This window comes from Opisthocomus hoazin, chromosome 1 (assembly GCF_030867145.1).
Source record: "Opisthocomus hoazin isolate bOpiHoa1 chromosome 1, bOpiHoa1.hap1, whole genome shotgun sequence".
Classification (NCBI taxonomy): domain Eukaryota; kingdom Metazoa; phylum Chordata; class Aves; order Opisthocomiformes; family Opisthocomidae; genus Opisthocomus; species Opisthocomus hoazin.
In genome coordinates, this window is record NC_134414.1 from 31,258,809 (window position 1) to 31,286,452 (window position 27,644).

General features: G+C 37.0%; 1 protein-coding gene across 7 annotated transcripts in view; it reads right to left on the bottom strand.

Moving 5' to 3' along the window:
- Positions 1-5,863: 5,863 nt before the first annotated feature.
- POSTN (periostin) overlaps positions 5,864-27,644 on the bottom strand; it is a 40,911-nt gene continuing 19,130 nt past the window's right edge. The window contains exons 10-24 of one of the 7 annotated variants that reach the window (XM_075429409.1): positions 27,159-27,307; positions 26,533-26,669; positions 25,637-25,767; positions 22,693-22,823; positions 22,419-22,521; positions 21,854-21,921; positions 21,224-21,269; positions 17,907-17,954; positions 14,700-14,795; positions 13,994-14,083; positions 12,390-12,467; positions 11,892-11,972; positions 9,619-9,705; positions 7,543-7,584; positions 5,864-6,994 (exon numbers count right to left, since the gene is read on the bottom strand). In XM_075429409.1, the coding sequence (XP_075285524.1) occupies positions 6,954-6,994; positions 7,543-7,584; positions 9,619-9,705; positions 11,892-11,972; positions 12,390-12,467; positions 13,994-14,083; positions 14,700-14,795; positions 17,907-17,954; positions 21,224-21,269; positions 21,854-21,921; positions 22,419-22,521; positions 22,693-22,823; positions 25,637-25,767; positions 26,533-26,669; positions 27,159-27,307 (1,328 nt within the window). In that variant the 3' untranslated portion in view covers positions 5,864-6,953. Of the gene's footprint in view, positions 6,995-7,542; positions 7,585-9,618; positions 9,706-11,838; positions 11,973-12,389; positions 12,468-13,993; positions 14,084-14,699; positions 14,796-17,906; positions 17,955-21,223; positions 21,270-21,853; positions 21,922-22,418; positions 22,522-22,692; positions 22,824-25,636; positions 25,768-26,532; positions 26,670-27,158; positions 27,308-27,644 lie in introns of those variants that run through there. The other 6 variants (XM_009942762.2, XM_075429054.1, XM_075429103.1 and 3 more) reach the window with 6 other exon arrangements.

Genomic DNA, 27,644 nt, shown 5'->3' on the forward strand with positions numbered 1-27,644 from the left:
AAAGGAGAAGGTGAACTTTTGAAATCTTTGTGCTTATGGTTTATGCAGAAGAGAAAAGGAGGCAAACCTTCCTTTAATAATTGAACATCTCATGCTATCACCAGGAGTTTCTGCAGCTCAGTACTCAAAGGAATCAGGTCTGTTATTTGAGCTGTGCTACACTTTGCTATCCCTACTCAGGCATTGACCAATTCTGAGCTTCAAAAAGTAAAAGAAAGCATCACAATACACGTTTATCTCTCAGAACTGCTGCCTCCAGCAGTTGTCTACATAAATAGTTTGTGGACAAAAAGTGGAATTCATTAATTCAGTGTAGCTATTCTAGAATTTTTTTACAGACGAATGTCATGAAAAGAGATACTGGTTTTACAGCAAAGATGACCATCTGCACAGCATGTTTTCGTTTGTCCAAATGGAAATGGTAAAAAAAATCCTTCATGATATTATTTAAGATTTCACACCATTGTCTTTACAAAGGAATCAAAACATCCGTTTGATTTGACTTGGTAGCTTTTTATAGTTATTTCTGCAAAAGAAAAAGTCTTGCATGTAAGAAACTTGATTTGCAGACTTGTGAACATTATTCATCCAATAAAGACCTGCTATGGTGTAGGGGTAGTCCATGTCCAAGCTTGCCACCGTAGCACCCTTTTTTGTGCAATGGATGTTCAGACAGTCTAGGTTACAATCTCTATACCCTGGAGCAGATGCTTACTTTTCCTCACATGATCCTAAAGTGCAAAATTCTATTGTCTGTGCTGGGGCTGCCATTGGCACTAAAGGGGACGCCAACAGTTACCTTAGATGTAGAAACATAGCTTGTAGACACTCCATGTTAGGTGAGAGGAACATAATTCCATTTGCAATTGGCACAGATGATGGATTTTATTTTTAAAATACATTACCATTCCTTTCCCAAGAGGTGGAGATGCACCTTGGCCTTCCTGAAGCAGCAATTCTGCTCTGCGGCTCCGCTTGGCTAAGCAGAGCGATGAGCACCTACAGCTCGGGGGGAAGGAAGTGCAAACAAGGTCTTGCCCAGTCTCTATCACTTTTTAAGACGGAAAGACTATTTCAGGTTTCATATGGGTAAAACAGTGAAAACAGGGAATTAAGAAGAGGAATAGAGACAGAAGAAACCCAGCTGGCAAAGAGTAGGTCACAAGACTGGTATTGTACGCAACATTTATATTAGCCAATAAAAAAGATGAAGACTTGTTTGCTGACTTAGGGGCAAAGAGGCACTTTATAACTCTCTGTGGGGCTCAGAACCCCACCCTGCTTAAATTGAGATGGCCTTGTCTATGCTTCCTACTGGGAGTAGTCCTTTCTGTTCACTGTCCCCTGAACTGTGTTCAGGCACTGCCTGGTTGTCATAGGCAAAAACAAGTCCAAAGAGCATACTACCAGCTGAACAACATGGATCAGCAGACTCCTTGATCCACCTTTCATCCACTCACTGTTTAGTTTACTAGCATACATGCAACTGTAAACGTTAGCCTGGCGCTCTCCCCTTTGCATGCAGTAGTATTGCGTATATTTAGCTTTCTGACACTACCATAGTATCTTCCTTCTCCGGTTTATATATATGAACCTGTTTCTCACTTTGAGTGACGCGGAGGTACCTAATGTTTCTCTGGCATCCAATGGGAAAGAACTTGAGGAAATGGATGTTTCTGGCTATATTTTTTTGAGAGGATGGGAGTCTGCTTGAGACCACTTTCAAGGCTACCTATAAATAACACCTATAAATACCCAGATAAACAGCTTCTGACTCTCCAAATTCAGCCCACAACAGGAGGATGCCCTCTTGAGAACATGGTACTTTGCACATGTAGGCCTATCTGATAGAATATAATCTGCTGCCAAGCACGCCAGGACAGGCAGTCTGCACATTGTCCGTGGAGTACCCGGGTGGTTCAGAGATGGAAGAGTAGGGGGCATGTCACCTCTACAGATTGTCTTATTAGTGTAGCTGTTCTTGTAAAACCACACGAAGTACTACCATCAGAGTAACAAGCTGTCAATTTTGTAATGGGATTTTAATGTCAAATATTAGCTAGTGATGAGTAAACCAGAGAAGCACGATCTGGAAAATGGTGAAGTGAACTGGAACTCAGAAGAGAGGATTTAATTTTTTTCTGTGATTAAATGTCTCCATCTGTAAAACAGAAATGACACTGATTTTCTTTGTAAGATATTTGAGGATCTGTTGACTAAAAAAAAGTAACGGATTTTCTCGTATTTTCCAAGCATGAGAAAAAGTATTTTAATTTCTATTTAACACTCTTCTTACTAGAAATTAGTCTCAAAACACACGTACTACAGTGGAAATAAAGCTTTTGAATTTTTAATATTTATTTCCAGTTTTATTATATTATTAGACAAATGGATTTTGGAGAGTTTTAACCAATGTTATTGCTAGTTGAAAACAATGTCTGGCAAATAGTAGCAACGTTGGAGGTATAACTTTTTGTCCGTTTTACCAACGCTAGTTGTTAACCTCTCTGAGAGAATCTGCAAGAAGAATGCAACTGTTTTAAGAAGTATTTTATTTTGTTGCTTCTTACAGTTAATGTATACCCCAAAAACATGCTGTCTAGCATTCTCTTAGAAACTACAGCAAAATTTTGGAGTATAGACAACTTCAAGTCTCCACTTTACACAGACAGCATTTAATTGAAACACAAAGTTTGTGAGATAATGCAAACCACATTTTTTTCATCAAATGTCAGTTTCATCTTTTTAAAAGTATTATTTTCAAAAGTTATTCATAGTAAAACTTGCAGGAATTAGCACAAGATATCTTGTTGGTCTTTTAATAAAAGGAAAGCCAAAGGAAAGTCAACCTTGCATGGCTGAAGCAGGCATTTAAAATTAACTAATGAATAGAGCTACTCAGTTTTTCATACAGAAGAGCATCAGAGATGACATTTTTTCCACTCAATTTTTTAAAAATTTCAACATAGTTGAGATTTGAGATTTTCCGATTTTACAGCATTTTTAGATGTATTCCTTAGGGGCTGAATTGAAGTAATGGAGAGTGTTGTTATGTTTAGCTTTTTACAAATATCACATGTCCCTATACTGCTAGAGCTCCTACAGCTGTGTCAAGAGGCTGCTGCATGGGTGATCCATGGTGAGAGCACTGAGGTGCCACCAGATGTTTATTGTAAGCAACAAAAGGGTAGCAAAGCAAGACATAACCAAAAGTCCAGTGTCTTTGTAAATAACAAAATTGACTCTCCTCAAACAGTATGAAGGTTGACAGGACTTTATTTAAGCTTAAAAATGTGAACCACGTCTGGAAAAGGTACTAGAAGAAGTTTGAGTCTGACAACAATGTGATGCAGAGATCAGGCTGTTTAGTACAGTGCTTTTGTTCAAACCAGAGAGGAATAAACAGGACTGGGTGGAACTACTTGCTGAATCATTTAAAGAATGAATAAGGTACTATTAAGAATATCTTTTTTCTCCTTTTTTAGGCCTTGTTTTGTCAGTCTTGTGGTCATGCTCTGAATGGGTGAGGGTACACTGATCAGACTGTGTATGAGGGTATGGAAAGATTTGTACATGGATGTCTGTCATCTATTAAATTTTGGGCCTTTTAGGCAATTTCAGGTCAATTTTTTAGAAAAGTATTGAGCACAGAAGACAGAAATCTATACAAAACGACTTATCATTTGTGGTGTTGCTTTTAAGCATAATTTATTTTACGTCTCCGGGCCATTTACCTTTGGCATTTAACGGAAAGAATAAATAAAATTTTTTTTTGGAGAAGTAGGATTTTAGTTCTTTAGTCTTGTTCTTCATCTCAGGCAAGTTTAGGAAGTGGGCTTTATATGTATTAAGTTATGCAGAGTTAGCATGACTGCAAAGCTCAGTGTGACCACATAGATCCATGCCAAAGAAGTGTTCAGGCATCCTTGCTGGTCACTTCACAGTGAAGATGAGAGACAGAGGAAGAGAGGACAGAAATGACCATTTTATATTAAGATGAAGAACTAAGTATATGTTGATATTTAAATGCTAAGTATTGTTAATTCCAGGGCAGTTTTGCTATGCTCTTGTAATGTCTCTGCCTTGCATCTTCCACTTTTTTTCATCTTAAAAAATATATGAAAAACATTCACCATAGTCTCCTCTGTTCAATACTTGTAAAATTATGAATATGTATGAATATTCTTCTTGCTACATCACAAAGACAAGCATACAGGTATGAATCCAAGTTTCCAGAAAATCACAAATTAAGAATTAAATGTGTAATTCTCAGATTTCAATAGTTTTAAAGCAAACATGGATATTTAGTCATCTTATAGATCACTTATGTGCTCTTACTTTTGGCAGAACTGCCAGATTTGGGACTACTGCCAGCTTCTAATTCTTTGGCATCAATTTTTCATACAGGATAAAACAGGAAGCAGATAAAGCACTTTAGGAATTCCGTCTCCAACTCATATGGGCTTTCCTACTTATAAATCCCCAAGAGATCATAAGGAAACACCAAAGACAAGAGTTAATGCTCTGTTACTGGTAAGTATTCTGACTTGGTAGTGTGTTAATCCCTTATTCAGTCACATTGCATTAGTTTAAATTATGACAAGATGAGGGGAAATGGATAACAGGGATAGGGTGGTGGGGTCATATTCACTAAAGTTCTCCAGATCTGCTTTTTGGTAAAAGACTGTCTGTGATGAGCCAGAAATAATTAACCACATGAAAAGCAATTAAAAGAACATGTTGGTTTTCTTTCTACATTGTGATGTGGAAGGGTTCTTGTTCAGATAAGTAGAAAAAGCCACTCGCTCAAAAGAGATGTCAGTGTACAGTGCAGCTGGGCAGACACATTCTGTGGTCAAGGAAGAACTCAGAGGGGTGGAATGTATCAGGGAAACAGGTGTTTATGGAGGAGTGCCCTTTATATATTATTGTGTTTCACCTGGATTATGTTAGTGGATGTTAAAGTACAGAGAAGTATTTCAGTGATGACCAGAGGCTTTAAAATATTATCAAAGCAGAAAATATACCAAAATTTGTACATTACAAAACTATTCCCACTTGAAAAATTACAAATGTCCTACCACAGGAGAACTTTTAATCCGTTTTCTGCCTCCTTCTTCTTCTTCCCCAGTTCCTGTACATACCTTATCTGTCAGTTCTTGACCCATTCCATTTTCTTCCCCATCTCTTAATCTTTTCTGGGAGACAAGAGCACAGACACATTCCTCTGCTAACACAACTACTGTCCTTTAAAAATCTTAATTGACTGATCAGTTTATGGTGGCACAGAGGTGAAGAAAGCAGGTTAAAGTTGGTGATTTAATGACAGTCAAAGACCCTGGGCAAAGGTGACACCTTCCATGCACCCTCTAGACAGCTCTCATTCTCACTTAAAAACTGTCTACTTCTTACCAGGGTTGAAAGCTGTCCTTCCACCAAAGCACTAAGTAGATGCTGAGATCACTTTACTGAGAGAGTCTGACAGCCCAGTAAGGCTACACAATATATCAATCCAATGCTCGGGCAGCTTTATCATTCAGAGAGTAGTGCTCATGGTATAGGATTATGGAGTTAGGAAAGGTATTTAATTGTGTTTAAGGAAAGTGATACAGTTGAACTGCATTACCATGTGCTAAGTAAGAAAGTTTTCTTCCGTGAAAGTATATTTCTTAAATAAAAACTACATTAAAATCTTAAGAATATGTAGAATTTGCTATAATATTAAAAAAGATACTTACAAATGAAAGCAAATTTACAAATGAAAGCAAGCACTGTTCAGCCAAATTATTTATTCGTTTCAAAACAGGTATAAAAGTACATTAGAAAACTCCTCTGAAACTTTGGTTTGCAGAATTAAGGCACTTTGAACACGTTTTTTCTTATTCCATGAATAATTGTTTTCCAACTTTTGTTAATGAAGGCAAACAATTTCATGACTATAAAACTAGAGTTATAAAATTGACATAATTTACAGACAACTCCACATTAGTAGCAGACATTAGCAAAGCACGTTTTGATATAAAACCTTCCGACCTAGCCTCACTTTTGTAAAATATTTTCCATGCCGAGTTAACTGTTTGCATGCATTTTATTTATCCCTTTTATAATCCACTTAAATAATCAAAAGACACAACTTGGGAAAAATGGGAAAACACCTAAGAATCTCAGTATATGTGTTCATATAGGATTACTTTAAAGGGAATGATTTTACTTATAAATAAAGAAGTCAACATGATCTCAAATACATTTCGGGAAGCTCAATGTTTGCTTTATTTCTTTTTAAGAGGTTCTATTAGCCATGTTACCAGAAGGTATTTGGATATTCAATGCAGAACAAAAAAGAAGATACATTTAATATAAAGCATATTTGTTTAGAAAAGGTAACGTTATTAGTGTCATTATGACATTAAACACATGGTGAAGACTGACTTATAAAAAGCATACAAATACTACTGAACCAAAAGTGCTACATTAACATCTCATATTTCCTTAGATTAGTCCAAAAGTCACCTGAAGTGATTTTTTCCTAGAAATTATCTAATTTCATTTATATTTCTTATTTATTTGAAATAATAATAATAAAAAAATACATTCTGTATTGTTCCCTGCTCTTTTTGAATCCAACCCTGCAAACACTTACTCGCCAGCTTAAGAAGGAATCCTGGCTCTACAAAAGTTGATGGCCTTCAGCAGTTCCAGTATCCCACCCTATGTAGTGCTTACTATCAAGGGCAGTTAAAGCACCCCAAATGGACTATTCCTCCTAGTGAGCACTGTGCTGGCAGTGAGTATCTGCAGCTTCACATCTTTTTGTGGATTCATGGTTCAGTTTACACTATGTTATCAAAACAACATCATTTTCTAATGTTCTCATGTTTTCAAAACCAGTTTCTCTTCCTCTCAAAGATCACGGTGTTAAATTGTAATCCTGTAGATTCTCTCTTGGAAAGCTTTTAGGGATAAGCTAGTCTTGTCCTCCTTCTTGCTGCTCCCCCTGGGAAAAATGGAAAAAGACCATAATTATCACCTATAATTATGTATAATATAGTTACACTGTATGCTGTATTTACTTGTGAAACCGACAGGTGAAGAGTATAGATGGAGCCTGATGATGAATCTTTCACTCTTGTGCTGGCTGCTAGGAAATTACAATGTTCTCTCAGCCTCTTAATTGATCAAAATAATGTAGAATCATTGAGTTAAATATCTCCTGATGGGGAATCCCACAGTGACATTTTCACAGTGTTAGAATCCAGAGTGAGATCTCACTTTGATGGCTTAATTTTAGTCGGAAACACTGTTTGACCAAAGCATATAATCTAAGTTGTTTTCAGATAGAAATGCATGACAGAAAAAACCTAGAAATCCAGTAATTGATAATGCAAAGCTTCATTAAAATTTCTCTTTTTTTTAAGAATAAATGCAACTCTTTCATTTCAAACTCTATTTTCTTAAGGGTATTTTTTCCTTCCTGACTTATAATGTAACTGAGAATAGTATTTGATGCATGTTACAATGTTTAAATGCATGTTTTTCTTTTACCTTGTGTCCTCCTGGTTGGCTGTACTTTCCGTACAGGTGCTTCTAGAAAACAGAAACATCGCAGTCAGAAGTTGTTTGTAAGGGCCTTTGAATTAAAACTCATGAGAAACGTTGGAAACACATTGCTGACTTGTGAAGTTTGTTTAATGTTTTCAGTAATTTAAGAATTCTGTCCCATTAGCGTGTTGACTTGATCACCTGAAACATAAATGCTTATAAAACAATTCACACATTTCTGTCATGTACAGTCATCCATCAAATCTCACCACATTTCAACAGTATTTTTACACTTTAAGAGTGCGAATTCATCCATTATTTGCACTGATCTCCTACAGATGGTTAAGTGATGTAGGCAGGTGCCAGGAATTTGCCCGTGCACTTCATTCTGCAAATACCACCTGACACTCTCAGAGATGTACAAGATCAGGTTAATGTACAGGCCAGGACTCAGCCTCAGCTTTTGGCAGAGGATGTCCTGGTCTGCTGTATAGACAGTACTTCAGGAATTATTTATAACTGATATATTTGAAACTCAACCATCACAAGATGTTGGTCATTTTTCCAGCTGTGTTTGGGGCTTGATGTGTAACTCCATTGTGAGTCCACAGTATGATTCTACATTTAGTCAATTTTCACAGAGACTTCTGTTTTAAAGGATAAAGTAGAGCAGGAGCAATTGAATAGGTACCACCCTTATTAGCAGATACATCTGTTATCCAAAATACTGACTCAGGGAAACTATGGACATTTTTTCCTCCTTCTCATCAAAACTTCAGACATTTTTTAAACCACATGTCTCCTCCTTGGGAGGAAAAACATTTCACAAGCATAAAAGATAATTCTTCTGTTACTGTCACAGAAGTGTTACTGCAATATTTTTCCTTCTTTACAACCATGAAGTACTTGAATCTTCACTTAACCAGCTGCAGTCAGTTGTCTTTTCATCCTGCGGTACAGGGTATATAAATGTGTAGCCCTGATATAAAGGCTTCATTACAGCTGAGGCTAAACTAGGTATCCGCACCTACGTGACAGAAAATTTCAAGCCTTGCACTGCCCTGACGAGAACAGAACATGGTCCATCCGATGTATGCTTTCATTGTGTGTATGCTTTCCGTACTTATATGCTGTCCATACAATAATGCTTCCGGGTAAACCTCATGGTCAAAGATCACACCTGTCATTTTCAGGCAACAGTTGACTTCCCTGCTTGCCTTGCACTACTCAACATTCAAGTTATACAAACGCTATGGTATACCTTCAGTATTTAGCATAGACTCCAAAGTATTTTGGAGACACGTATTTAACTTCTTTCTCCACAAGCCATAATATTTTTTCCTATGAATTTAGTTCAAAGGCTGACAGAATAACTTGTTCTGCATGATTAGAATTGGTATAGGAAAAGGACAAACATACAAATACAAAATAAAACCTAAAGAAGCTACTTCTTACCTTTGAATGAAGATCATCAAAAAATCATTGTTAAATTTGAAGAACAAATTCCTGGTATAAAGCCAGACTGAATTGTATTTCCGTCCTTTATGATTTTCATTTTGGACCTTGACACCATTCAGCTTTTTTAAACCCAAGAACTTAGAGCAATTCCAAGACCCTGTGAGATATTTACTCAACCCAGAGGTTATATTCCCTCCACCCTATACCCCCGTCACCAAGTTAAGAACACCTCACTGAAACAGATTACATTAACACTGACGAAAAGTAACTCAAAAACAACTTACGTGGTTTTCTTCTGGATATGCTGCTTAGGAAAAAGGCAATTCTTATGGTGCATGTTGCTTCAAATATTTTACTTAAGCTTTGTGGTTAGACATTTCCTCTTGTCTACCACGCTTGCCAAATCTTTCAGTTACTTTTAGCCACAAGATGAACCTCAACATTTTTCTCTGGAATGTCAGTGAAAGAATTCTTTTCCAAAACAATTATAAAACTCTTCTTGCTAAAATACTGGCTTCAGACCTAAGTAGTTTCTGTGAATAGATACCATAAAACCCCACCTGGAATGTTCACTTCAGATGAAGCAGGTCTTAGTGATACTAGATTTTTAGACAAACTAACCTTCCAGATGGACTTTCTTGATTTCTCTCTCGATAATCTGTGGCTCTCCCTCAATTACTTTAGTAACCTTGGTGTACTCTGTTCCAGCTACGATAAGCATCAAAAACAAATGAGTTAAATCTGACATAGCATTTTTCCATATGCAAGGAGCCGTCAGTGGAAACAATGTACTTCTGGGTGTGTAGGTGTATGCAGGCCACCATGTTATTCATGCCGTAAGGTCCTGCTGATTTCCTTGGCCCTGCCACAGGTGATTCCTTCTCTAGGGCTGAGAGTTATTCATTGCAATCTTGGCTGGAAGTTTGGTTTTAGCAAAGACTGCCAATTGTAATAAGCAGTGCTGGATAGTTTATGAGTAGAATTACAGCCGATATGAAATCATTCTTTTATTTTACACAGTGGTAATATGTTCATTTGATACTGGACTTGGATTCAAATACTTATGAAAATTTCAGTAAAACCGAAGCAATTTGTGGAAGAACTGAGGGCCAGGAAGTATTATCACCATTATCATCAACAGCCGTAAAGCAGCATGTGTATCTGCTTTTATTGGCTAAATGCATGGTAAGGCATTACCATGGCAGCCAAGGGTAGCTGACTGGATAAATCATGGAAAAAACAGAGAAAAATCATATTAAACCAAGAGAAAAATCTGCCTATTTGGTCCATTCTGTAAAGCAGGATGCAAACTAACATATAATAGCAAGGAAAAATAGCAAGAATTCAAGAGACAATCTTGTCTTTTCCAAATTTACTACAGAGAAACTATCTCTTTTCCATACACCTATAGGATCACTGTAAGATGTATGTCTACAAATTATGTCTCTTTAATTGTATACCTCTGTAACTGAAGATTATTACAATTACAAGTGTAATTGTTAGAATGTGGCATCAGATGTGTCACCAGGATTTTGAAGAGTTCTACAGATAAAGTTTGATACTGCTCTTTATTGCCTGGTTGACACCACTAGAACATAGTCCAGTATGTGGAGGATTTCCTTGTTATACTTTCTTTCATTTTCCACTTTCCTTATAAATATTCAACACTGAAATAGGCATCTCCAGAGAGCTACTTTTTTCACATAGCTGGGACACTTAAGAGAGGAGATAATGAAAAACCCTCTGGAAGTTCATATTTCTCTCCAGTGATTATAGGCAAATCCTGGCTTAGATCTGTAAAACTAAGATTTAGATGTTTAAAACAGAAGAGAGAAACACAGTCAACAGTACTCGTAGCCATATCTTGGCTTGTTTATAAGAATAGCTGTATTGTCAACTAGCATGGATTTGTTTGGTGGAAAGCTGTTCAACCATCACTAAATTTTGTATTTAACTGAAGTTTAAGTCACTGCCACAGAATAACGCTTTTGAAGGATTACAACATTCAGTTTGGTGAACACACAGCTGACTAAGCTACTTCACTGGTATTCAAGTTTGTAACTTACAAAGAAGGGGACATAGAATGAAGTGGCTTCAGTCAATTTACACCAAGAGAAAAATCTGTACATAATTTTGAGCTTCTGACTCAGGTTTACACTAACATTTATTAAAAATACAAAACTTGAATTCTCTTTTTTTATTCCCCTTTGCTATTATAGATAGTTTTTCTAATCTACATTAAGCAGAGAACATTCCAAATTCATAGATAAAGATTAATATCGTAAGCACAAGTTCTTTTACATTTTTCTACAGCTACTGGTTATATATTGCCAAAACTGTTAGAATTAAGAGAGCAAGAACAAAAGAAAACCATTCTTTGAAATGCTATATTGGAAGAGAACTAAAGTTAATGCCTTGATATCCATCACCTGTAAGCACTGAAAGAAGGATGCTAAACATGCCTTTAATTATTAACTTGAGGGCAATGAATATTCATTTCTGAAGAACTGATAAATAATATTAATTTGGCCTATTACAATACTTTTCACTTCATAAGTGTTTTTCCCAGATTTAAATTTGCTGAAGAAAAGAGTTCACAGCTAGTGGAATAAATCTTCATTGCTCCCCTGAGTTTTGATTAGATAACTTTTTAAAGACTGAAAAAACCATATTTTTTTTCATGATCAATATAATAAAATAATTGACTAATCAAACTTTGTTACTTTTTTTGATTTTAGAAACATCTGGCATTTCATATATGGTATTCTATATTTTCCCCTATTAAAATTACACTTCCATTAGGTCAGTCTTTAAAATGTTGAGATCAACATATCTGAGGGGTTTCAGTTATCATAACCTGTTGCAAAAATGTTAGTTATAATACACTGAATTACCTCCCTGCAGAAGTCTTTTGATTTCTTCATCTTCAAGAAAATGACCATCACCTTCAATAAATTTGGTCACCTTGGTAACCTCTGATAGGATACAGGTTATGGCAAAAGATTGATTTACAGAAATCATTTGACAATCTTATAACATCATATTACTGAATTAATCCTGTCATACTATTTTGCTGAGTTACAAAATTCATCTGTTATAATATTAAATTCCACGCAAACATAAAAAACACCACATTGCATGACAAACATAGCCTACTATATGCTAGAACGAGGCAGTCTCAACTCTGGAGCTGGCTGAAATGTAAAGATCAGAGACTCAAACTGGAATGTTAGATTTGGACTTTTCTCAGGTTCTGAGATTTAATCTCTGGGAGTGATTTTGCAGTATGAGCACCTTCGCTGAAAACATGGATTATCCATTCAGTAATTATTTAAGTAATAGAATTTTAAATATTTATTTTTAAGGGAAAGAAAGACAACAAGGATACTAACCTTCTTCAAGAAATTTCTTTAACTTTTCTTCGTTGTCTGAACCACCTGCAGTAATTCGGGTATATTTTATTTCAGGACCTGGGAAAAAGATGTGTAAAACAGTGAATTTAATCAGATATAACAGGGTTTTCTTTTAAGTTTTAACTTTTAAAGTTATTTTTTCCTATTTAACACCAAGGATGGTTCTGTGTTTAACATGTTTTAACCTGCTTTTATGATTATTTTGTCTTTCACTGTGTTCCAAATGAAACTGAAAGAGGGTTACAGATAGTATTTAGAGCTACTCAGGAAAGTACTTAGTCAATTAGTCAAAAATTCAAGATACTTAGAGTAAGTATCTGCTCACACTCTTAAAGTAAGACACAGTTTTAATCACTTTGTTTTATCAGGTCATAGACCAGCCATCTCCTACATGCAAAAAGAGTCTGAATTCACCATTGTAAATAGACGTTGTTGCTTTTATGACTCCTATGAATCATTTGAAGCCTTAACATTTGAGATTCTTTATGAGCTTCTACTACAGAGGGAAGAGGAGGAAATATCAGGTATAAACCCTAGCATTTTACATTAAATTGACAGTTTTATGTGAGATATTAGTGAAATTTGTATTTCAGAAATGAGAAAATGGTATTTTATTTTCTCCCTCAGAGATACTGTGTTGAAAAATAGTCCCAGATTTATTCAGAAAGCACCATTGTTTTTCATTCAGTTATTTTTATTGTAGTAAATAGTTGCATGACAACAATTTAAGTCTGGTTCTTTATTTCTCTCCTGCTTGAATGACTTCTTAAATTAAATTAAAAGATTTTTCAAGTAAACTGAATATTAAGTCTTTCTGCTAAGTCCATGTGTTCCTATAATACTCCACTTTTCAATTTCTGTGAAGTTTCTAGGATTCTTAAAGAAATTTCTCTGTAGTAGGTCAAAAATAATTAAAATTGGCCAAAGAGATTGAAAATTCTTGTGAGAGAAGGTCAAGGGACACCAATGCACATTATTTTTATGTTAAATTAGCCAAACAATAATGTCTAACTTGTGGATGTCAGACCTATCTAGTCTCCTCTTTACAGAGAAACAGAGCAGCTGTTTTTCTGAAATGATTGTCAAGGGAGCCTTGGATGATGTGCAGAAGTAGTTATCTACACACTGAAGGTCTACCTTTGGTCAAATCACAATTACCGGGAGATATACAACCCAAAAGTTCACAAAAAAACCCAAACCAAAACAAAAAAAAGGCTTCTTTCTAAAGCAGTCAGATTAAAAAAATGCAAGAAAAGAAGTCTTATCCTGAAATGGTAGCAAGAAGTCTGCAAAAGCGGACACTTTGTAAATGTATATAAAAAAAGTAAAAAGACAATTTTTCACTGTTTTGCATGCCCTTGAAATATTGTTGCTGTTTCTGTATATGTGTGTGCAGCACACTCAGCCAGAATTTGAGCCATAAATAGGCAGCAGGGAAGCATTAGGGAAAATTCATCTCTCCAGGAAATGCAGTTTAGACATTTTTTTCCACAAAATGCAGTTTAGGCATTAGAACAGAACTTGTATTAATTCCGTATGTAATGATGAACTTCATTGAGTATGAATAGTTCATCACAATTTACCTTGAATAATTCTTTCTTCTGTTACTTTTTTCTCTGTCACTTCCACAGGTCGCCCATCAATGATTTTGGTGTATGTTTTAATAATTGGTTCTACAAGGATTTTCAAATTGAAGACATTAATCAAGTGACCAACAGTGTTACAAGTGCTGTTTCTGAGACACTGAAACTTACTGAAGCACATAAGGAAATACCATAGCATATTTTACAGAAAATAGAAATGTTCAGTGAATACTAGGGACTAAGTTTCCTTCAAATTTAGGGTGGCCACATACTGTTTTTCCTTTGAATGCACACTAGATGTGAACCTCTCAATGCCCCTATCAAAGTAGGAGGCAAAGTTTACCTCTCTGATAAAATTCCCTTTTTATCACAGAATCACATACTGCATTTTAGACTGCAGAACAACCAGTAAACAATTCTTAATCGAGACAGACACTATGTTAGCATGCAGAGCATTTCTAACACTGTTTTGATAGTAGCTACAGGACACATCTAGGCAAAAACCCAAATCCCTCTTTTGAAATGCATTAGAAGTGAGAATGAAATGATACTATAAAATTACAATACTTCCAGAAGACCTTGTTAAAAATAGAATATTTGTCTAACATATCACATGAATCACCTACATTAAAGTAGAATCTTACTGGGAATAGTCAATGTTTCAAGGTTTAACTAATACAAATTGAGTTGCTGAAAGCATACAAACCTCCGTGAATCACTTTAGTTACAGTCTCCCCTTCCCTGACTATTTTGAATTCAGGTTCCCCTTCAATTAATTTAGTGAGCTGTGTGATAGACGGGTCTGTGACACAGGAAAGAAACAACACATTATAAATAGTCATAACAATATTTACCATATTCTACAGGGTCTCTCTACACTTAATAAACCAGATGACTGTAATGGAGGACACTTGAGAGCTGAGAAGCCATTTGCAGCAATGCTGCACAATCTCGCTCTTCTTCCCTTGCCATCTTTGATTTAGATAGTATTGCGCACTTACTATTTACAATGGTTTTTTTTACTGTTGTGGATCTGATATTTTTAAAATCTCTTGACAAGTCTCAGGCAAAAATCAGATCCTCAGCAGCTGAAAGGAAGTCTTCTTCTCTATATGTTGGTAAGAAGGCTACTCTGCGGCATTGCTGGAGTCTTCCAGCTATTGCTCCACTAGTGATCAGAATGCAAACTACTGTGTGAAAGCTTAAAAAAGAACTAGAGAGAGAGATGTTTGTCATGGTATTCCTACTAACTGTGCAGATATCCAAGAGGAGACTAGGTCTTATAATCAAAATTCCCTATGTTGTTTTGGAGGGCTTTTTTTTTTTCAAAATACTAAGACTTAGCCAGTGGTCAACCAGCTTAAAGAAAAAAAAAAAAATCTCACAGATCAGCTGGAACAGCTGTAAGGATATTTGCCAGCACTAATGTCTATTATTCTCTGAGTTGCATGGCAGAGGTCATCTTGATTCCAGTGGCCAAAGCAAACCTATTAATCTTGTGCAATCCCTATAAAGCACACTGATCCAAAAGTATCTTTGTCTGACAGGCTGGAGAAGCAGAGAGTAAGTAAATTAGGAATGTACCATTGATGCAGTCAATTAACCGGAATAAAAAGGTGCTTCTGTAACAAGTGTTACGCAACACCTTCTACTTAATGTGTTGCTGTAGCATACACTTCCCTTATACCCTGCTGAGAGTTAGAGACTTAACATAGTTAATCTCTCACTTTCCTTAAAAATCCTTAAAAAAAAAAAATCTTTCTTTATACGAATTTATGCAGAAGTCAATACTGCATTTTTTTTTTTTTTTTAATTACTGTCCAGGATTTAACAACAGCTTTTGAATATGTGTCCCTGGTATTCATTGTTGAATACGGTACCATTTAGGCTAACTACTGTCTTTCAATAGTAAACAAACCCAAGCACATATTTGTGTTTGCTTTTGCAGCAGAAGATGATTGTATAAGTTAGACTTTAGCGCTAAATAACTCATTTAGTTGCTGCAGATGAGATAATATGGTAGGATCCTGATGGTGCTCAGTTATTCTAGAGTTCTGTTCATCTACTTTGAATTTTAAACAGCTGAATAAACCATTGCTTTTTCTTTTATTTTCCAACAAGTCTGGATGAAAAACATTCATAATAAATAGTAAAGAGCAATCCTTTTAAAAATTTAAAAAAAACCTATTCATTCACTTGATTCTGTTCTAAATTTAGAGGCATTTTTACATGTTAATAATCCATTAAATATCAACATATGTTGATACAAATTATGAGTATTAATGGAAACTTCTCAAAGGTATATTTATGAAAGTTTATAGATACCTTTTTTTAATTTAGATTTCTAAATTACTGTACCTTTCTATGTGATTGACACGGTAGATGTATGCAAAACAAAAGGTAAAGTCATAGTTCGCTATACTGCCTAGTCTAGGATCAGTCTTTTGAACATTTAATCTATTAAGGTTTAGGTTTCAATCAGATATAACTCTTTAGATGGTTTTAACTTGCCTATGTAAGGACAATGGAAGCACAACTCAAGTAGAAAACACTGAGTCAGGAAAAGGCAGACATCAACCTCTAAATTTATGGTGGTATTTTTTTTTTTTTACTAAAACTTCCTTTCCACCACAATCTGTTAGAACTTGCTGACATATGTTACAAAAAAAATAACATACAATTTTGCCAGCTTTTTTCTACATACAGTTGTGGGCTTATGTGGTTTTAGTGGGAGCTGTTGCTCACTATTGTTCACTAGCAAGCTCAGTAGGGCCAACATTTGCTTTACTGGGTCTATTTCTGAATTATCAGGAGAAAGGCTATACATTTGACTATTGAAGTGCTCAGACATTCATTTTTTCTTTCAAAGATTTTAAACTGTATGCCCTGTCTCTGGATTTAGCATAGAAGAACAGGTACTTTCAGAGAGTGATTCACTTTCATCATAGGAAGAGTTCTAAAATATCTTGGATGAATTACCATATGGAATCATCTATCTATTTATATTACTTTGTGGATCTGATTTATGATGGAGACTAGGCAACAAAGATCAGCATATATGCTAGATGGTGTCTAATCCTTAGTGGAATGAAGCACAGACAAGCTGCTGAAAAAGCAAGCTCATGTCACTTCTGCTAGGAGGAAGTCTTCCTAGAAGCAATGATTAAACAGTCCGGATAAAATTTTTGCAAGACATTTTTAACTGCCTTTCTCCTCAGCTGAGCTCAACCAGATTCCCTCTGAGCGTTTGTATTTCAACGGGAAACTGGAGCTCTTTAGCAGTGCGTCTGGTCAAGTGAAATTAATGGGTGTTCTATTTAAATTATGAATCACAAGTGATTTTGACAGTCCCAGCCCTATTTTTTGTTCTCTTCAGTCCCACCACTAAACTTTAACTCATGCTTTTGTCTCAAGAGTTTGAAAGTTTGTCTAATGGTCTTTTCCAGGCATGTGACAGATATTGGTATTTAGAACCGATTGAAAACCATAGAAAAATGAACTGATTTTTTTTTTCTTCAAGGTATAAGAAATAAATCTACTTAATTTTTTAAAATAACTGGTTTAATTAAGAAATGAAATGTTTTCATTGAAAGTACAGTAATATTTGAGGCATTTAAAACAAATTTGTTTGAAAAAAGATTATTTAAGAAATGTTTTTAAAATGTCCATAGAAAAAGGGAGATTTGGAGATCTCCTCCATTTGGGGAGAACAACTGTGTGAAATCTTTTCATACAAAATATTTCAGCCAGTTCTAATTGCAATATTTGTATCTTTGCTTTTCCAGCAAAGTGCTGAATGTCCTGGAGTTGTTATGTACAAAATGTAGCCTGCTGAAGAAACATATATACAATATATATTCTATATATGTTTATGAACATATACAGAAATATATATACTAAAGGCCTCATTTACCTTCCTTTCTGATGATGGGCTGCACGTTGCTTTCAATTATGTTAATTTCTGAAAGTACAGAAAATGGAATATAAGGCACATTCCATTCTTACAGTTTCTTTATGTTAGAATTGGTCTGATCATCAAGATGTGGAAAAAATCACAGATACTAATGGCTGGAAAAGTAACTCAAAAGGACCTAGAGTATGGATCTTGCTTCTAGTTGTTAAATAGTGGTGTGTACAAGTCACCTGCAGACAGAGGTGCTATTTGCCTTTGTTTGTGCCTTATGAAACCCACTGGTCGTGAAATCCATGATAATGTCAGGTACATAATAATAATCACTTATACAATTTCCTGCATAAAGATCTGCACAGATCTTCCCTAATGTATCTTCATTTCAAATCTCGCCCTTTTCACTAGGGACCTCACTTGCTAAACAGAAGAAACCCTCTGACTTTCAGAACTATTCTTACATTTGATAGAATGTCATGGAGAGCACAACTGTGGTGATCTTGGGAGATCAAGCTGTTGCTCTACACGTAAGACAGACTCCAGTATTCATTGAAGATCTCTTATTGATAGATTGTTATTTGACTCTTATCCATTCACTGGTAGAGAAGCCTTCACTGGTAGCGGTCGCAGCCTTCCTGTTCCTGTGTTCAACTAAATCAACAGTTGCAACTTTCTTGATGTCTGACATTGACCTCCCTTGCTTCAGTTTACAGGCATTGCTTCTTGTGCTACCCTCACTGGCCATGAGAGACAGAAACATAGAATTTCTGGGGTTGCAAGGGACCCATAAATGTCATCAAGTCCAACTCCCAACTCCCAACTCCCTTCTCCTCACAGAACTGCCTAAAACTAAGCCATATGACTAGGATCATTGTCTAGATACTCCTTGAACTCTGAGAGGCTTGATGCTGTGATCACTTCCCTAGGGAGCCTGTTCCAGTGACCGACTACCCTATCAGTAAAGAATCTTCTCCTAATGGCCAATATGAACTTCCCCTGATGCAGATTCATTCCATTTCCTTGTGTCCTATCACTGGTCACTAAAGAGAGGAGATCAGCAGCCCCCCCTCCACTCTTCGCTTTGAGGAATGTACACTACAATGAGGTCACCCCTCAGCCTTCTCTTCTCTAAGCTGAACAAACCAAGTGACCTCAGCCGCTCCTCCTACGTCTTGCCCTTGAGAACTTTCAACATCTTGGTCACACTCCGCTGGACATGCTAACAGTTTGATGTCCTTCTTATATTGAGGCACACAAAACTGCACACAGTAGTCGAGGTGGAACCACACCAGTTCAGCATAGAGTGGGACAATCAGCTCCCTCGACCAGCTAGCTATGATGTGCTTGACGTACCCCACGACTCGGTTGGCCCTTTTGGCTGCCAGGGTTTATTGTTGACTCATATTCAACTTGTCAACAAGCTAGTTTATTCCATTGTTTGTTCCAAGAGTCTTAATTTCAGTGTGTCCTTTCTCAATTTTCAGAAGCCTAATGTTATGGTCTCCATTTCTACAGAGAATGTGGGTAGAATCGTATACCAATTTAATCATCTGCCTAAATACATATTCCCTCACAAGAAAAATCCTCCTAGGGAAGCTGAGGAAGTATGGGCTGGATGAGTGGTCGGTGAGGTGGATTGAGAACTGGCTGAATGGCAGAACTCAGAGGGTTGTCATCAGCGGCACTGAGTCTAGTTGGAGGCAGGTAACAAGTGGTGTCCCCCAGGGGTCAGTACTGGGCCCAGTCTTGTTTAACTTCTTCATCAACGACCTGGATGAAGAGTTAGAATGTACCCTCAGCAAGTTTGCTGACGGCACCAAACTGGGAGGGGTGGTAGATACACCAGAAGGCTGTGCTGTCATTCAGCATGACCTGGATAGGCTGGAAAGCTGGGCAGAGAGGAACCTGATGAGGTTCAACAAGGGCAAATGCAGGGTCCTGCACCTGGGGAGGAACAACCCAGTGCACCAGTACAGGCTTGGGGTGGACCTGCTGGAGAGCACGTCTGCGGAGAGCGACCTGGGCGTCCTGGTGGACGACAGGTTAACCATGAGCCAGCAGTGTGCCCTGGCTGCCAAGAAAGCCAATGGGATCCTGGGGTGCATCAAGAAGAGTGTGGCCAGCAGGACGAGGGAGGTTCTCCTTCCCCACTACACTGCCCTGGTGAGGCCTCATCTGGAGTATTGTGTCCAGTTCTGGGCTCCGCAGTTCAAGAAAGATGAAGAGCTACTGGAGAGAGTCCAGTGGAGGGCTACGAGGATGATGAGGGGACTGGAACATCTCCCCTACGAGGAGAGGTTGAGGGAACTGGGCTTGTTCAGGCTGAAGAAGAGAAGGCTGCGAGGGGACCTTATAAATGCCTACAAATATCTGAAGGGTGGGTGTCAGGAGGATGGGCCCCAGCTCTTTTCAGTGGTGCCCAGTGACAGGACAAGGGGCAATGGGCACAAACTGAGGCACAGGAAGTTCTGTCTGAACATGAGGAAGAACTTCTTCCCTCTGAGGGTGACAGAGCACTGGAACAGGGTGCCAGGGAGGTTGTGGAGTCTCCTTCTCTGGAGATATTCAAGACCCGCCTGGACAAGATCCTGTGCAGCCTGCTGTAGGTGACCCTGCTTCGGCAGGAGGGTTGGACTAGATGACCCACAGAGGTCCCTTCCAACCCCTACTATTCTGTGATTCTGTGAAAAGTTTCATCGGGATCTTTGTCTTCTAACAGTTTGCTTCAACAGGTTCTACTTTGTATGCATAAACTAAATGCAAACCCTGCGAAAGGCTGCAAGAGAGCAAAAAAGATTCCTTTACACATTTACTCCCTAAAGAGGAAATGGTCAGAACAACTGCCTCCCATACAAGCATCATATCTGCAGGTATGGGAAACAGGTGGAACAGGTACACTCTGTTCCTGTGGAAGCATTTATGAAAAAGAAAGCACCTCAATGCAGGGTTTGGTCAATGCTACGTCTTGGAGAGTCAGTACGGTACAGTACAACTCTGCTATGTACTAAGAACTGAACCTTGGCTAAAAACTGGAAAGAAATCTTTTCCATATGTATCTTTCCTACCACAAAGAGTTTGAACAGCTTACTTCAGGGTTACTTCCCTGTCACACATCTGGAAAGGGAAAAAAATACATACGGTAGCACAAGAGCCAGAAACATTCTGCTTTGAGTCTTTTTCTTCCTGTGCTTCTTTGGCACATCTTACTTTCCCAGAAATTGCTTTCTTTTTGATTGAAAAAAAGGTCTACAACTCAAGATTGGAATTGGCAACATTTAAAAAGCAGCATCAAACCCATCTGGAAGTATTTAAAAAGAACTTACTGTAAAACGTCAGTGGAATCTCTTTGAAGGTACTGTCACGAACAAACTATAAATATAGAAAAGTAATTTTAAAATTTGAAAGAAAGAGCACTTGCCTTTTAGTTTCCTAATGAGTGTGGGTAGGATTCACTACATTGTTGATCTAAAAGTTAGGCTATGCTATTTGCCTAGGTCCTTTCATTCATTGCTAAGGGAGAATGTAGTCTCAGGAGGATAGCTGAGATAGATAAGGATGCCTACGTTTCTCCACAGGCTATTGAGGCAGGTGGGTTTAATGACATAGCAGTTTAGACACTCCTTATTTCTTTCAAAGAGGGATTGCCTGAAGGATTTAGAAGTGATTTATTTTCCTGGAGTGATAAAGTGTACCTGAATCAAAGAGTAGATTTGGGCCAGTTCATATTGGAGTTATCCAAATGCAAATATTCTACAAGTGTTTAGTGTTGAAAAAAATACATTATAATTATTGCATGCAGTGTATCATGCATGATTATGTTTGGGTAACTGAGAGCTATTGACTGTGTTGTCTGCTGAAGATAGAGAGAGACTAGTGAATCACTTATGAATTATTACGTACACAGTTTCAGAGATCCTGCCAAAAAGCTGAAGGCATTATTATTTGAAGAATACCTTAATTTGAATGTACTTGATCAACTTCTTCAGGATTGTGAGCAACTGATCGTTTCCAACAGGCAGATCTAACAAAAGAAATAGGCATTTAAGAGGAAACATACATATGTGCTACTGTAGGTGACCCTGCTTTGGCAGGAGGGTTGGACTAGGTGACCCACAGAGGTCCCTTCCAACCCCTACCATTCTGTGTGTGTGTGTGTGTGTGTGTGTGTGTGTGTGTGTGTGTGTTCCTTTTACTTTCATTTACAGTGATCAGGAAGTATAATCACTCTCTAACACTCACACAAACATGTACTTGTACATATACATTCTTCCATATTGGTGGAAAAGCTAGCCTACAGCATCTTGTCTTCCACATACTTGACTTTCATAAAATTTCAAAGAGTTGCCATGGTTTCAAGCAAGGGTGTTCCACAAAATGAGTAGTGAAGTATATTTTCTGTTTGTTATTCCACATAGGAGTTGTCCCTTTAAGGGAATTAACTTTTTAAAGTTATTGCACCTACGTAACATGTAAACAGATTCAGAAGAGTGTGTATAAATTCCATGAACTAATACTCACCTGCTGGATATAGGAGTTTATCAATAACATGAATGACACCATTGGTTGCCATGAGATCAGATTCTTTTGATTTCAGTTCATTAACCAGAAGAGTATCATTCACCTGGTGAAGGATGAAAAGAGACCACAAGTTATCAGGGACATTAAGAAACAAACCCCAAACCCTAATGCAAAGTTCAAAGAAATGCATCCCATTCTGTAATATGGACAGATATGGAATGTCAAATCCCTCTTAGAAGGCAGTATCAGGGAGACTTCTTTTTCAGCACTTAACTGTTTTCAAGTAGAGTTTCCCTCCTTGGATAGTTTTAAGAATGTTTGTCACACCAGGCTCAAAGCCACTTCCAATGAAAACTCCTTGTGTCAAGTGGTAAAGGAGAATGTTCCTGAGAGCATTTTTGTCTCCTATTAAAAAAGAATAAGAAAAATAGGAGTAAAGGTTAAAAGTTAATGGATAGTTCTTTCTGAAAATTCTAAGGAGTCAGAGGCCTGAGCACTAATTAAGCAAGGTATGAATGAAACTACCATGAATACATATAATTTGAATCTGTTAAAGTCATGTTAAAGAGAAGAAACAACCATATGGCAAAAAGGGACTTAGAACATAACCATAAAGTTGCTAGGAGAACTCCTATACAAATGAACAGGAAAGCGGTGGGTATTTTCCTGTTTTTCTGCATTATTTCATCTTATTTGCTTGTGCCTTTAATGAGAAATTTTTGCCATTTTCCTAAATATGCTCCACAAAGCTTTTGCTAACACAATAATTTCAGGACCACTAAGCAGTCCGCAGTATCAAATTTCAGTAAGCTACTACATAAACTCCAGAATTAACATTGTTGCATTTAAAAGGAACTGCCCCTAACAGTTAATATAATTACTCTCCTGTGGCAACGCTCTTCTGAGATGACTGGGGATAACTCACAACTCTTCATATGGGCACATCTTTTATCATCTGGATAGGAGAAAGTTGCTGTTTCCTTTAGGCAGAAAAGGAGTCATCTGGAGTGCTGGTTTTATGTGTTCTTGCAGAGAACAGATGCAGCTTGGAGAAGTAGGGAAAGGGGGAAAAAAGCCCTATTCTTGGATGATTTCTATATTTCAAAGTTTGACATTCCTATTTGGGAAGAAAAGAAAAAAGCCAACATTTTCAAGACTGTCTTAAAAAGGAAATGGATTCTGGAACTGAAGCTGGTGTCCTGATAGGACTCTCTGATGTTCTGGGTCCATGGAGGTTCAGAGTCATAGGATAGGCTGTAGGAATACCCACAAACTGCCTAGCAGACAGGTTACCAAGCAGAGCAGTTTTAAAACACATCTGTTTGCCACTATATGGAATATCAACCATCCTATTACAAGTCTCATATTAGCATTTCACGTTGATATTCATTGTTATTAGGAGTTCCAGTCTTGATGAAACTGCAATGGAAATACTGTCTGAATATAATTTTTTCCTGATGTCTCTTTCAGTGAACATTTTCATTTTTCTGCTTTGATCACTGATATTACTGCAATTCACTTTACTACTGAAGTACAACTAAATGCTCTTTTTCTTCCTACTAAAATTAGCAATGAGATCTTGTGACTGGAAAACTCATAGATAGTGTTAAGTTACATAAAAATCACAAATGTGGCCATTCAAAAGCTGTTTTCACAAACTATCAGACTACCTTTTTTCTATTCTGCAATGGTTACTGGTTAAAATAACCTTTGTTTTGTGTCTTTCTTACTGATAAACAAAATATATGGTCATATTCCTTAAAAAAAAGAAATATGTTAAGGTTTGATTTTTATGTTGAAAGCAACATATAGTCTTTAAAGAAAGTCAAGACAGAATTTCAGGAAATAACCTGACATAGAACAGAAAATTCTACATTCTGCTGCAAAAAAATAACGAGGGGAAATGAAAACCTCATCTGCCAAGAAAAGTAAGTAGATACTGAGTCATAATGATAGGAAAAGATAGTAGATACAGCCCCCTGAGAAGCAGAAATGCGAATATAATTGTATTCTTAATTATAAAAATAATCCAAAATGGCATGTTCCTTGGGTACAGCATCAAGTTCTGAATTGAAGGCAAAAATAATAAAGCTGATAAACTTAATCTTAGTTAATAAAATAACTATGTAGTCCAACAAAAACAGCATTTATGAGTGATTTCACAGCCTTGAGACAAGCTTCATTTCATTTTATAGCTATCTGTTAATTTACTGTTAGTCACCAGAGACACACCACACTAGAAGGTAATTTAGACCACTATCATAACTTTAAATGGCTGAAGAGATAATTCAAATTCACAGTGCCTAATTAGTGAGTGAAAGGCTATACAGAGCTGGGGTTGCTGCTTGTCAATGCTCTGAGGTGGACTCTTTGAAGTCATTAAGGATTCCTGGGAATTGGCTTCATGTCTTCAAACTTTGATCTGAAAAGTGCAGGAACGGAAAATGTGACTGACCTTCTGGATGTGAGATTCAAGGCAACCACTCCTCCTGCACTGTGCACAGGCAAGATTCACATTATTCTCAAATAAACTAAAAATATTAATAGTGCTGTGGCCACGGTCTACCCCTCTAGTGGGAAATTCTGCAGGAGAGCTTGAAGTATTCATTGTGCATTACTTCCCTTATGGACATAAAGCATGGCATTAAAGAAATTACTTTTAAATCTTCAGAAAAATCTACACAATTCCTGAGTTTAGAAGTGTAAGATGGAAAAAAAATTACATAAATCGTCATTTAGCAATAGATATTCAATATCTAACTAGGGCACAGGGGATATCAGAGATGACTGGGTGGAGGCAGAGAAGAGAAAGGAACGGAAGAATAGGAAAGTCAACCCTGCATAACTTTTATTGCAGTGGTCACAACTAGAAAAGAAACATGGTAGAAGAGACTTATCAGGTTAATGCATCTATAGCACGGCTGAATGATGAAAAGCTGGAGCTAATTAAATGAATGCAGATTTGAACTTGGAAGGTAATTACACCTTAGGATAATATAACAAGAATGAAATTTAAATTTGAATTCATGTTGGATGCTTTTTCCCAAAAGATATTTTCTCTCTCCCCAAAGAAGGAACTAACTTCAGGAAGTCCTATGACCTACTCTATGCAAAAGGTAGTCTGTTCTATCACACATCTTTTGTGTAAGAAATGCAGTAGCCATCTTTCCCATGGATTTCACCTTGGTATATATTTCTAGTTTTCTTGTACTACTTACTTATCAATACAGCCTTATCATCATCAGTTAAACCTTTAAAGGCATCATTAGTTGGAACAAACAGAGTCCATTCTCCAGGCCGTGACAGAACATCATCTAAATCTGCAGCTTTCACCAGACTGAGGAAAACGCTGTTTACAACAGACAAAACACAAATACATTCTGTTGAAGTATAGTAACTATACTTGAGTCCAGGCACTTAGTTCCCGCATTTTTTGTGATACTGCATCAATCTTCAAACACTCTCACCATTTCCCAGAAATTAAGACAGCAGAGGAAGCAAATGAGAAAAAAAGAGACAGCCTTATGAGTAGTAGACTGAGGAAAAAGGATCTGAGGAAAAAAAAAAAGTATTGGCAGTCTGGATCAGAGCAGAATTCATGGAATAAAACCCCCACAGATCACAGAGATGAAGGGAGGGTGCCAAGGGCAATTGCTCTCTCTCAAGTATGGAGATACTTGCAGGAAAGGGGACAGGAATATGTACTGGAAGTGTATGGAACCATGCGGCACCCATACAGAGTTGTACTACTTGTTAATTAAAACCCCAGACTCTGCTGCATTTATAGCTCTGAATGTAGCATCCAATCCCTTTTGCCCTCTCACTCTATTCTTTCTGGTTTCTAAGTGACTCTTACGTGCTGTGAATAACCATTCTAGCATGTAGTCTGGGAGCACTTTCAGCAAACAGCTGGCAGAGAACAGTTTTTCCTTTTTTCTTCCCTGCTTCCCCCCCCTCCCCCTATTTTTTTGAGGCAGTAATAACCCCTTCCCTGCCCTCCCTGGCCCCCCACATACAATAACCCACAGTCTACAACTATTTCTCAGACCGGTTGTGCTGTACATGCAGTTGCCCTCCGTAGGAAAATCTCAGTGTTGTCAAAACTGTTACTCACCTAAAACGCTTATCATTTCTCAACATTTCATGCAATGTCTTTTCTGCTGGATTGATGATCTGTCTGAAGACGTGAATAAAACCATTCCTTCCTTCTTTACTTCCTCTGACCATGCATGAATTTTCAATACATACAGCCTGATTAAAAGAGAAACAAGTGTAGATATTCACACAATGATGCACATTTAAAAATATTTTATAAAATAAGATGGATACATACTGCTCAACAGGCCTCTTAAATTAAAATTAATATTATTATGTATTTCCTATATTCAAATCGTGTGTTCTTGTCAGGAAATCTGGTATTGCTTGAGAAAGCAAAAGTAGCAAATTCTGGACTAAGTTAATACGGTGCAAATATTTCCAAACTTGATTTTTTGTGTTTCCCTTGAGAATGTTCTTAATTACTCCTAAAAAGCAGCTATAAAAATTTGTAATTAATGGAGTGCCAAATCTGGAATCCTGTTTCATTTTTCAAAGAGTCTTCCATGCAAAGTTCCCACAGATAAAGATCAGATTTTGCTTTTTTCCTACTGGAGATTTCATTCTGCTTTGTCCTTTGTTTTTTGCATAACTCTTCATTTTCATAGCTGGGATACACACTGTCAGAAAGCCCCATTCACTTACTGTGCGATACACAAAGACTCTAAGCAGTTTTCCTCCAATTGTCTCCAGCTCTTGTCCATTGTACAATTCATTGAGTCCAATTTTCACTTTTATAATGTGATTCTGCAGGATCGTTTTAAGAAGGCGTTGATCCATCCTTAAGGTGTCATCTACAAACCCATTTAGATATTAATATATAGTGATTTATATCATGAATTTTCATTCAAAGAAGGTTAACTGTCGATGCTATATTAAAAGACTTCTTAAATAATCTTTGTGAAATGCTTGAGTTAAGGCTTGACAGATCTGTGTACACATAAAATGAAGTGTTAAACAGTCTCTGCAAATTGCCTTTCCCTAAATTCACACATGATCTTTTGACACATCTTGATTAATTACTATAAATGATATGGCAGATGATTTATATGTGGGCCTGCTCCATCTTTTGAATTACTGCTGAAGTTCATATGACAACTTTTCCTTTCTGCATGTACACTTTAAAACTTT